The following is a 12,241-nucleotide window of genomic DNA, read 5'->3' as shown; positions in this document are numbered from 1 at the left end:
GGAAGTTCCTCTCCTCTTTGCACCTGGGCTCACTCGTGCAGCTGCAGGCCCAGCTGGAAGGCTTGGAAAGTCCAGGCCGACCTCCCCCACTGACTGGCCGCGGGTGCTGGCGGTCACCCGGCATGCCTCAGTCCCTCCTGGCGGACTGCGCATCCTCCCGTAGGCTCACCTGACGTCCTTACATGGTGTTCTCCGGGCTGTGTCTCGAGGGGCGAGGGTGAAAGCTCCTCCATCAGTAATAACAGCACTCGTAGTGACTGCCGCGTAGTGCGCTCCCCTAACACGCTCCGTGTTTCCGTCTGCCGGCCGCGGTTTTGACGCTCTTCCCGTCTCTTATCTCACGTGATCCTCCATAGCAGCCCCATCAGGTCGATGCTGTTATGGTAACCATTTGGCAGATGAACAAACTGAAATACGGACCTCACAGGTAACGTGCCCGAACCACACAGCCAGCTCATGGCAGAGCAGGCGGTCCAGCCACGGGTTGCATGACCTCGACCCCAAAGCCAGACCACCTCTCCCGGCCACCATTCCGTTCTTAGCCGAGCATCTTTCCCAGCACTGGCATCACCGTTAACAACGGCCTGTCGACTCCTCTGTCCTGCCGGTCCGATAGTCACTGTGAGCTAGGAGCGCGTAGCACAACTCCCTGGGCAATTCTTTCCCCAAAGTATACGTGCCGGGGCTCTACGCGGCGGGGGTCAGTCACCCCCTGTGGTGGAAGCCGGTCCCCTGGCCAGGAACCATAGTGCAGGTGGGGGCAGGGCATGCCGCTTCCTCGTCTTCCTCGTCACTGCGTCCCGAGCCTGTGGCCAGCCTACATCTGGCACGTAAAGGGACACGTGACAAGTGGACCAAGCGAAGGAATGAGCCCCACCATGGGTCAGGGGCGGGGGTCTGCATGCCGGCCTCCCCCGCCTTGCAGGGATGAACCGTGTCGCGCTCAACTCTGCACTGCCAGGGCCGACTGTGGACGCTCACAGATTTCTGCAGGAAAAAGGGAGGCCTTTTTATGCTGGCAGCAAAGAGTCGTCCACGTTCTCTTTAGAAAACCTCTGCATTTTAAAAGAAGAAGCGAGGGTCGCCTGGGTGGCTCAGTCGGTTGAGCGTCCCAGTTCAGCTCAGGTCGTGATCTCGCGGTCCGTGAGTTCGAGCCCCGCGTCGGGCTCTGTGCTGACGGCTCGGGGCCTGGAGCCTGTTTCAGATTCTGTGTCTCCCTCTCTCTCTGACCCTCCCCCACAGGCACTCTGTCTCTCTCTGCCTCTCAAAAATAAAACTAATAAAATAAAATAATAATAATAAAAAAAAAAAGCGGGAGCCACTAGGATGGGAAGCCCTCTGAGTAACGAGAGTTCGGGAGGAATCGGAACAGAAACCCGTCGGTCCAAAGTGCACCTGGTTTGATCTCGCCTCTGCTCAGAAGGGAGAACTCACGGCCAGAAGACTCTGAACAAGCCTTCATTCTTTTTTCTTTCTTTCTTTCTTTCTTTCTTTCTTTCTTTCTTTCTTTCTTTCTTTCTTTCTTTCTTTCTTTCTTTCTTTTTGAGAGAGACAGAGACAGCGTGAGTGGGGGAGAGGCAGAGAGAGAAACAGAGAATCCCAAGCAGGCTCCGTGCCGTCAGCACAGAACCGGACACAGGGCTTGAACTCACGAACCGTGAGATCACGACCTGAGCTGAAACTAAGAGTCAGATGCTTAACTGACTGAGCCACCCAGGTGCCCCATGAACAAGTCTTCATTCTTGGTAGTTCTGATAGTTTCCCCCTCAGGTTGCTAACGTCCTGTCCCATCCTGTGTCTGGACGGGAGGTGAGAGAGATCTGGGAACCCTCTGCCTTGACCCCGGTCCCGAACACTCCGGCAGGTCCGTCCCTTGGTTAGTCTTGGCTGATTCCCAACCTAAGCCCGGCTGGCTCCTGTGCCAGGGGTGTGCAGGCCACACTCAGTTTAACCCACTGCACCCCCTTGGCCTTCTCGGTGACTCCACGTAGAGGGGCGCTTGCCAAAGCTAGGCCTCCGAGCCGTTTACACCACCCCACCCCCACCCCACCCGTTTCCCTTTCTCTTTCTGGAGGGTGAGGGAACTCCTGATGGCTCCCACAAATGGGAAGTTGAACACAAAACATACCAACCTGCAAAAGGGAGCTGAAAGGTCCTGAATCCCGAGAGCCTGACGCCCCCCCGCCAGCAGCCCCTGGGGGGGGGGGGGTCAGGGGGCCCAGGACTGGGACTCCAGCAGCGCCTTGCAGGCCACAGTTCTTTAACCCACACCAGAAAGTAAAACACACGAAAACACGGACACACACGCGCCCACAAAAGTACGCTCGCACACGTGCATGGTTATGCGTCTGCCCTCCACTCAGGCCCTCAAATTCCTCCTGCACCTGCTCACTTAGCAGCATCCCAGCAAGCCTCTGGCCTTCCAGGGCTCCACAACCCGCCATCCGGTCCCCACCGGTTCCCGCAGGCCTGGCACAGCAGGAGCTGCGGTGGGTGGTCATGAGATAGGGGGGAGGGGGGGGTGCAGCTGAGAAGCTGCACAGGCTTAGGGGCTGCACGCATACGCGCTCCACAGTCAGGGCGTCTGGTTGGAACCCCAGACCCACCACACTGCAAGCCACCTAGCAACCTCTCTCAGCTGCCCTGGCTCCTGCGAAACACGGCAGAAAAGGACAGTCGCTCATCGAGGTGCTTGCGGGGATTAAGCGCGAGAGTATGCCTAAAGGCCAGCATGTATGCACCCCGTGACACTCACTGAGCATTTCTGTTATGCGAGGGACTGTCTTAAGCTTTATGAAAGGGAGCCGGCACTTTGTATCAGGGCACCCCACGCACGTGGTGCCTGGAAAATGGACCCGGTGGAGAAACCATGACCTCGCCCCTGCACCCACCTTCTCCCGGCTTCCTCCACGCCCCTTCCAAATCCGACTTTGTGTTACTGCCAGGGGGGGCGGGGGGGGGGGGGGGTGAGCATCTTCGAGTCCGCAGCTGGCTGTGATTGTGAATGAGTTAGTCACCCTTTTCCTGGAGCTGAGGCCTCACATCTAGTTCATTCCAGCTCAGCTGTCTGGTTTCACGCAGCCCTGCTTAACACCCAGTTAATCTGTGCACGAAGGAGACCCTCTCCTAATTGCAGGAAAGCTGTCATTATCTGAGTTAGGGGATGTAAAAAAGGAACTGCTGTAACGCGTCCGAATCCACTAATTGTTTTCTGCAGTCCCTTGGTGCCCAGTAATGAAATGTAGCAATAAATCCCTGAGTCACTTCCGCCAGCCTCCCCCTCCCCACTGCCTCCTAGCTGCCACTCATTCTCCCTTCTCTCGCCCCCAAGAAAAGCTGCTTGTAGAATTAACCATTTTCACAGCGTTATCTCCTCTCTTGGGTGATGTTGCAAACAGCAGGAGGTTACTGCTTGGGGGACATGCCAGTGCTCACAAGGTGCCCCTCCCAGCCACACCTGCCCTTGTCTTAGGCTCAGCATCCTTTCAAAGAGGCGCCTAGGCTACAAGCCCATCAAGGGCAGGGACTGCGTCTGACTAACCTCTGTGCTGCCTGCACCTGGGATGAAGCCCACAGAGAGTGCATGCCGTTTAAGCAAATTGAACTTCAAGTGTAGAGTTATAAGCCTTCACACTGTATCAGTCAGGATAGGTTAGGTTATGCCACAGTGACAAACATTCCCCAAATCTTAGAGGCGAAACACAACAAAGGTTCCCTTCTCACCCCTGCTCTCTATCCACTGCGGGTGGGCAGGGGCTCCGATCCTCGTCGTCGCTCAGAGATCCAGGCCGATGTTGTCATTCCTGTATATTCTCGATGGGGGCCTCGTGGTTCCGTAAAAGGAACCCTGAGTATCTTGCCCTAGAACCAAGGTCTTGAAACCTTTCTCTGACTCCAGAACTTTTTTTTTTTTTTAATTTTTTTTTCAACGTTTATTTATTTTTGGGACAGAGAGAGACAGAGCATGAACGGGGGAGGGGCAGAGAGAGAGGGAGACACAGAATCGGAAACAGGCTCCAGGCTCTGAGCCATCAGCCCAGAGCCTGACATGGGGCTCGAACTCACGGACCGCGAGATCGTGACTTGGCTGAAGTCGGACGCTTAACCGACTGCGCCACCCAGGCGCCCCGACTCCAGAACTTTTATTTACATTAGTATCTAGGGCCCCTTCTGGTTGGATATATTCACTCAAAGCAGTAGCTCACCTCAGACCTGCTAAACAGAACTACTCTAAATTCAGTTCGCTCCAAAAACAAAAATAAAGAAAGAAAGAAAAGAAAAGAAATTTGCTCCACCTGTCCACGCGCATTAAGCACCTGCTGTGTGCCAGGCACTGTGCTGGGCTTTGGGGGAGGTGGCAGTGAGGAAGCCAGTACAGCCCCTCCCCGCCCACGGAGCAAAGAGCCCAGTCTGTTGAAAGAACCTGCCATCTGAGACAGGAGGTGGGGCCTTGCAGAATGGCCACGGAGGTTGCCGATGAAGTGTGTCAGTCACCTGAAAGGCACCTGGCACAGAGTAGCCTGGTGGGAGCTGACATCCTTAACCTGAGTGTCCCACCCTCATGGGGAGACCACCATCTCCTGTAAGGAGTTGGCTTGGAACATGGAAGGAAACACAGCCCCCCCGGGACACAGTCGGATGCTTAGCGAGACTTCCAGGGCTGCTCTGCTCCTCCCGGGGCTCCAGGCAGGTGGCTTGGAGTTCGCAGCGGTGCGTGGGGGCTGGACCATGCTCTGCCCATCGGATTCTCAGAGCAGCCTGGCGGCGTATTCAGCGGGAAGGACTGACTCCCCCCTTGGGAATCCCTTGTCTTCTGGATGAGCGTTTTGAACGCGTCGTGTGGCCAAGGAAGCTCGTCGTCTTCAGACAGAAATAGACAGACCCAGATTGCGCCGGGGTGTGCTGATGGCTGCTCCCTGTTTGACTCACTCCAGTCATCATCTTCTCTTCATCCTCGCCTCGCTAGCTAACAGACATCGGCACTTACTCTGTGCCCACCACAGCTACATATTGTACGTACTGTATCTAATCCTCAGCGATAATCCTGTGAGGTTCTAATTAACCCCGTTGTACAGATGAGGAGACCAAGCCTTACAGAGGTGAAGCGACTGGGCCACGGTGACAGGGCTGCTAATGGTGCCGCTGGAACTTGCATCCACAGTGGCCGACCCGTGCTCATATTCGTGATTTTGGTCGCTAACCCTGACAGCAACCTGAGATCAGGATGATTCTCTCCATTTTGCGGGAAGGCTCAGTGTGAGGCAAAGCCACGTTTCCAGGTGCACCCAGTAGGGTTTTTTGGTTGCAAGGCCTTGGATTCCCATCAGCTGCCCTTCCCTCAGAGCTCCCCCGTGCCCGGGAAAGACAACTGCAAGTTCAGGGCGGCTCCTGTCTGTTTGGGTCAGAGCATCCTGTGCTTTACAGCCATTCTTGCTGCCCAGAAGGCTCTCCGCCTTCCCCCAGCCCCAGGCATGGCGCCAGTTCAGACACCTCCTTCAAGATGTGGCTCAGAGATCCACTCCCCCGTACTCCTCGTGGAGGGAGAAGTCTCAGACTCGGAGGCAGTGAGGAAGGAAAAGGTGTTTCTTGCAAAAAGGTGTAAACTAGCCAGACTTCAGAAGGCCAGGCTTGTCAAATTACACACACACACACACACACACACACACACTCACACTCCTGAGTCCCAGGGTTACCCCGTGTTTATCACACGGTGGGGAAACTGCCATGTTCTCATGAGATTATGGAAGCCACACGGGGTGTCAGGGTCTTCCGCCATCCGTGTTCCAGATGCTGCGAACAGAGCTATTCTCATGGAGTCAGCAGCTTGCGGGAGGTGCTCGTTCATTTGGGGAACTAGACGTGACAAGGGGGCCCTCCTGTTTCTGCTTTCTCTCAGAGGATAAAGCGGGCGTTTGCTTGTCTTTGGGGTTTGGGCCACAACAGGGTGGGACGTCCGTGCTTCGGCCTAATGGCACAGTTTTATTAACTGATCCTCACAGCTTCCTCACGAGGCAGTATTCCTCGTCCCATTTTACAGAATTGCAGAGAAGGAGGCTGAGACCCAGAGAGCCGAAGGGATTTGCCCAGAGGCAGAGCCGGGAGGCGGCAGAGCTCAGATTCATGCCCAGCACCCAAGTCCTAAGTGTGAGCCATTCTGTTTGGGGGGCCGCCTCTCTGCTGCCTCTTCCCGCCCCCTTTCCCCAGCCGGCTGTCCCTGCACACACTACACTGTGCTGTGCAGCTGCTTACTGGTCTTTCTCCCGGACTAGAGGGCGGTCAGCCTCAGGGAGGACCTGTCTTTCAGGTTCACCTCTGACCCAGGACTTGGCACATAGGAGGTGTTAGTAGCCAATTCGTTGATGAGGCACACGACGGTAGCTGGGAAGTTTGCTGTGAGTGCTGCCTACAGAACGCGATGACAGCCCCCAAGACCTGGGCCAGCCCCCCCACCGCTCCGCTTCCAGCCGGCATGTGCCCAGCAGGCACGATCGGCCGGCACCCCCACACCCCCATGCACCCATCCTGCCCACTCAAAACTGAGACAATGGGCACCTGCCAACAAGTATTTGTGCCTTTGGGCAGGAAATGAACGTAGCCAGAATTCCCAGAGACGAACCGTCCACTTCCGGCGGTCCATCTGCCAGCCCGCGGGATGGATGTGCTTTGGGAGTGGCTGACCGTCCAGACCAAGGGTATTTCTGGCCCCAGCAGGTGGCAGGGGGACTATAGCGGTGCCTGTTGCCGAGAAGAACCACCATTCAAGCACTCACTGAGAGCCTCTGGGCCCCAGATCATGATAGACTGTTCATTTTTCTCTGCATTTGCATCAAAAGCTTTCAAAAATTAAGTAGTTGGAGAGCGAGCGCAATTCAGACTGACTCATGGTAGCAGGCTGAGCCAGGAAATGGCCTCATGAACCAAGAAAATCAGTTCTGTTTCAGTTTATTTATGCATTTATTCTCCTCTTCGTTCCAAAAGGATTTGAGGGGAATTAATTAGAGGCATTCCATATTATCTCTGCCCCGTGGCTCCGGGCAGGTAGTCAGCGAGACATGTGAGATGAGCCAGCCCACCTGTCGGCATATTCAGTCTGTACACGGAAGCCTGCCGGGCGTGCTGCGCTCTGGGTCCTGGGGTGCGTGCATCCACTCGGCCTGGCTCCCCCATCCACGCTCCATCTGTAAGCTGGCTCCATTCATTCACCTTCCCTGTATCTCCAAGACGCAAGGGATCGTGGCAGCCAAGGCGGATGACAGAAAGAAGGAGCACTGGACCTGGAGTCTGGAAGGCAGAGTTCAAATCCAGGCTCTGCTTGTTACTCTCTGGGTGCCCTGAGGCTAGTCACCCACCTCGGAGCAGGGTACCAAGGCCTCTCGGGCTGGTCCTGGGATTTAATAACTACTATTTATTTATTTATTTATTTATTTATCTTTAATCTTTTTTTTAATGTTTATTTTTCAGAGAGAGAGCGTGAGTGGGGGAGGGGCAGAGGGGGGGGTGACATAGAATCGGAAGCAGGCCCCAAGCTCTGAGCTGTCAGCACAGAGCCTGACGCGGGGCTCGAACTCACGAGCCGTGACACCCTGACCTGAGCCGAAGTCAGAAGCTTAACCGACTGAGCCACCCAGGCATCCCTAATGGCTCCTATTTATTGAACACTTACGATGCTAAAAGCACTTGGCATGTTCTCTCTCCTTTCACGTATGAGTGGCACTAAGCTGTTAGTGCTGTGTTTTGCCTGTGAAGAGGTTGAAGGCAGGGACTGTGTCATGTCCTCCTCTCCTGTGTCACCAGAACCTGGCCCGGGACTCGGTGCAGGGAAGGGGTCCAGTCATGTGTATATGGCAGCCCCGGGGCTCAACTCTACCCCACTGCTGGCCTTTTGCTATAGCAGATGTGAGCACACAGTGCTTGGCACACGGTGGGCCCTTAGGAAGTAAGAACTCCTTTCTCCCTCTTTCCATTAGTTTATCCATGTGGATTTTTCCAAGGCTGTAACACACGCTGCTTCTGACCTCTCTCTAGGACAGTAACGTCTTCGGGTGGCAGCTCCCAGGGGAGGAATGATTCAGCAGAACGTGGGATTGTTTGCTGCCTTCGTCCAAACAAATGGGGTCTTCCTGCCAGGCTCGGCTGCAGATTAGGCCCCTGGCTCCCTTGGAAAGGCATTTGCATCCTCCTGGGGATGCAGACACCCTTAACTTTGGTGGTTGCCACCTGCTAAAATGCATTTATTCACACACAGAACCTGGGTTGTCATGGTTGTGTGAAGAAGGCAAGGATTGGAGGGCTTGCTCTCGCTTGGGGCCCGGCCACGCTGCTCCACCGTCAACCCACGGGGCAGAGCCCCAGCTCCTCCCACAGACTGGCCACCAGCCCCTACGAGATGAGTCCTCTTACCTTTCCGGGGCCTCCAGAAACCAACCCGTCTCCCCAGCCTGGCTTTCCTACCGCCTGGTCTAGCCATTTGTAGACCTGCTTTCCTCCTCCTACCGGTGTGGGGAATGAGGAGGGGTAGCTCTATGAAAAGCCCTAGAAGGGTCTGCTAACAACTACCCAGCAGGCCACTGTTCTCCACACCACAGGGTTAAGATCAGGGGCTCAGGGTCAGAAAGCCCTGGGTTCAGATTTTGCCTCCACTACCAACTCTGTGACCCTGTGCAGAGTACGTAAATCCTTCAAGCCTTCCTTGTGAGTAAGAGCTAATGCTACCCACCTCATGGTGATGTATCGAGAAAACAGCACATAGGAGTCACCTAGCACGAGCCTGGAACATAGTAAATGCTTGCTAACTGGCTATGGTACAGTCGGTGGTTTGAGCTCGAAAGCATTAAAACATTGTAAGGGGCACTTAACACTCCAGGCCATCATAGTTCGACGATCCAGGGGCATCTCACAGCGTCCTCTTGGGGTCGGTCAGCAAGGCCTTCATCCTTCCATCCCATGAACACCAGAAAGTACAGATTCCTACGCGCAGGTTCCAAGGGATTGTTTGGAATCGCCTGGTTCAGACCTCTACACAAACGGGATCTCCTTGGCATCATCCGTCAGAGGTGCCTACCAGCCTCTGCTTACTTGCTTCTGGTGACAGGAAGCTTACTACTCTGCCCAGGAGCGGTTAGGAACTTAGGAATGGGTCGACTTCATCTGCGCATCCGTGGCTTGTGGGCGGCGGGACATCGGGCTCTGCCCCAGGGCATCTGTTCAGGCTGCTTGTGCTCAGATGTCATCCAGAGGGGCCGCTGGCACCACGACGGAGCCCCGAGCGCTGCAGCAGCACCTGGGCGGCCAGCACATCCCCAGGTCTGTTCCTAGGCTTTTCAGAAACATGATTGTGTCCGTTTTGCACCCAGAGCTGATCAGAGTCCCACTAAGCCAACCCACAAGAGACAGCGCTGGGAACTGAATGCTGATTCATTAGGCTCACCAATAATTGTCACCCTCAAGCAGATGGAGCAGCTGTCCCTGCTCGCTGCCCAATCTCCTGGGAAAACAGATTCTCTGCCAGAATTTCTATGGTGAGCACAGGGATGGGGAGGGGACGGTCTCTGGGAATGTTCCTTTTCCTAGCCATGATCAGCCCTGATGACCATCCCAATCTCATGGGCCAGATGGGCCCTCTAGTGGCCATTCCCAGTTTCCTTCCCCCACCCCCGCCACCCCAGGCCTCCCCTCAGAATTTTGTATAAATAGGTCCTGTGTATGAGTCCTGCTTAATAACAACGGAAGAATCCAGACGATGTGCAGTGAGGGAGCACTCCTGGGGGGGGGGGGTGGATTCCATCCAAGAAAGAAAACACCCCAAGTCCCACTGATTTACATATTAATTGACCGTCTCGGTTCACAGCACTCTGTAATGGAAACTCTTGGGGTTTTCCCCTGTATCTAAGATGTCCGTGATCATCAAGGCTGCTTAGCCAGTATCCTCAAACTGCTGTCTTTTAGAAAACAGCCAGGCCCACTTTGCAGCAGATTCAAACGTTCCTACCTGTGGGGTCAGTGTGTCCCCCATACTTGGCGATTTAATGACAGGGTCTGAGATTTGAGGCCCCTGTCCCTGCCCCCCCCCCAACACAGCATGTCCCCGTGTGAACTCTGACCTTTCAGGTCTCTCGAGGGTTCTCCATTATTCTTTATTTCTTCCATCTTTTGTCGACTCATTTTCTCAGACATCCATTTATTAATTTATGCAAATCCACATCTCCTTCCTCAAAGGACTTGCAGGACTTCTCAGCAAATACAGCCTCAAACGCAGAAACTCAGGGTTAAATGTAAAACATTGGGAGCACAAAACCCGGCACCTGTGAATAGAGGCCTGAGCCAATCCGGAAGTTCGGATGCAGGGGAGCAGGGCCCGGCACCGGAGGAGGCTCAGACCCTGCCGCCAGGCCTGGATCTGAATACTAGCTCAGCAAAGAGGCGCGTGCACTTAGTCCCTGTGCCTCAGTCCCCTCGCCTGTGAAACGGGTCTAGTAGGACTAGATTAAGGGGGGTGATATACGTAAAGCACTTAGCAGAATGGCTGGCCAGTAGTTGGCATTCGGTAACCACGAGTTTTGTCGCTGTTACTGTTATAAGTTTTCCTGTGATGACCCAGTTGCGGTAACTGAGCTGTGAATAAGGCCACAACTGCCTGTTTCTCACTTCCGTGGGGGGACGTGGAGATGCCAGCTGCACAGGTAACGAGACCCTCTGTTTCACCCTCACTTCCTGTGTCTGAGAGCAGCTTATCTTCGCCTTTGGGGAGCTGGGCGCACAGGTTCAGAGCCTCAAACGTCTCTACCTTTGCCTCGCTAGGAAGGTCACGACTGGAAGTTACAAACCGGAACCATGAGGGCAATGTCGTGGTTGGGAATAATCTTCCCAAGGTGCCTCCTGGTGATGGGGAGGGTTGGAGCAGGGGCTTCTTCGGAAACTCGGTCTGGAGATCATGATCTCTTGAGCTTTCCCGAGCAGCTGGGTACTTGGGAGACTGTTAATCAGGCGACACGTCCCCAGCTGCATTTCCGTTTGTCATCTGGCACTTGCCGGAGACTGAGGCTTCAGGGACTGTTGTTGAGCCTGGATCACCGGCTTACAGAGCAGTGGAAAACATGGTTTTTGGTTCGGCCGGCCACATTCTTCTGCTGAAGTTTGATAGAGAACAGTTTCATCTCGAAAACAAGAAAGCATCTTTCCAAGATGGGGAGCCGGGAAGGGAGCTGAGGCGCATTGAGTACCTACTGTGTGCCAGGTGGGAACAGAACCCATCTCAGTGTTAAGGTGTGGGCGTTACTACACCTGGAAATGCAGGTATTGCATTTTCTCTTTTTAAGGATGGGGAGCCAGAAGCCCAGAGAGGTTAAGTGACTTGTCCAAGGGCCCACAGCTAGTAATCTGGGATTACACACAGCAAAGCTGGGATGCTAACACAGGTGAATCCTACTCTAAACCTTTTCCCGTGAACGCATCTCTTATGCTTCTTCTGATGATAAGCTTGCCGCCCTCAAGTTGCCCGATAGTCTGGCTAAGAGAATAGATGCCAGCCTTAAAACATAAATAACAGTACCAGATGCCACATCGCAAGGGCCTAAGCATGAAGCAGTTCAGAGCAGAGAGCCTTTCCTTCCAGATGGCAGGGACGGCTTCAGGGAGCAGGTGGCGGGCCTCAAAGAAAAAAATGAGCCTTGAAAGGCTGTGAGGAAGACAGGATGCCTCAGATCCCAGGACTGGCAATAGCGAAGATCCCCAGGTAGGAAGCTGAACGGTCAGGGGAGGGCAGGCAGCCGGATCCCGGGTTTCTCTGGGAAGTTGGGAGAAGTAAGGCTGGAGAGGTGAGCAGGGTCCAGAACTCAGGGACCTGACCTGTCGAATGGGACCCGGATGCAGGCTCTGCCTTGAGGCTTTGGTATTGGTGCTTCTTTCCCTTGCTGCATTTTTGTGTCCGTCGGTCAGCAGAGACCTGCTGAGGACCTCCCATGTGCCATGACCTGCACAGGGCTCAGGGACCGAGGTCAGCCAGACCGCAGCCCCACCCGGCGAGATCTTGGATGAGACAGGACCTCCCTTCCAACCACACTCCCTCCCTGTCCTTCAGCATTCCCGCCTGAGGCTGCACCCGCCCGTCCCTCTGTGTGGCCTGGAGGCCTCTTTCCTCTGCTTCCCCAGGCCTGGGGCCAGGTGAACTGCACCACGTGAAGCCAGCTGACCGAGTGTCCTTCATGCCAGACCCTTCCCATGTAGTGTCACCAACCATCCCAGC

General features: G+C 54.9%; 1 protein-coding gene across 7 annotated transcripts in view; it reads left to right on the top strand.

Annotated features, from left to right (window-relative positions):
- The window catches only part of TMCO4 (transmembrane and coiled-coil domains 4), a 95,979-nt gene that overhangs the window by 57,458 nt on the left and 26,280 nt on the right, over nucleotides 1-12,241 (top strand). The window contains exon 14 of one of the 7 annotated variants that reach the window (XM_040463233.1): nucleotides 7,968-8,247. The exons of 4 other annotated variants lie outside the window; for them this stretch is intronic. In XM_040463233.1, coding sequence (XP_040319167.1) covers nucleotides 7,968-8,014 — 47 coding nt within the window. In that variant the 3' untranslated portion in view covers nucleotides 8,015-8,247. Of the gene's footprint in view, nucleotides 1-4,752; nucleotides 5,816-6,304; nucleotides 7,423-7,967; nucleotides 8,248-12,241 lie in introns of those variants that run through there. 2 more of the 7 variants (XM_040463240.1, XM_040463250.1) reach the window with 2 other exon arrangements.

Source organism: Herpailurus yagouaroundi, unplaced genomic scaffold (genome assembly GCF_014898765.1).
Source record: "Herpailurus yagouaroundi ecotype Mexico unplaced genomic scaffold, PumYag 77, whole genome shotgun sequence".
Classification (NCBI taxonomy): Eukaryota; Metazoa; Chordata; class Mammalia; order Carnivora; family Felidae; genus Herpailurus; species Herpailurus yagouaroundi.
This window is presented reverse-complemented; position numbering and strand designations above follow the sequence as displayed.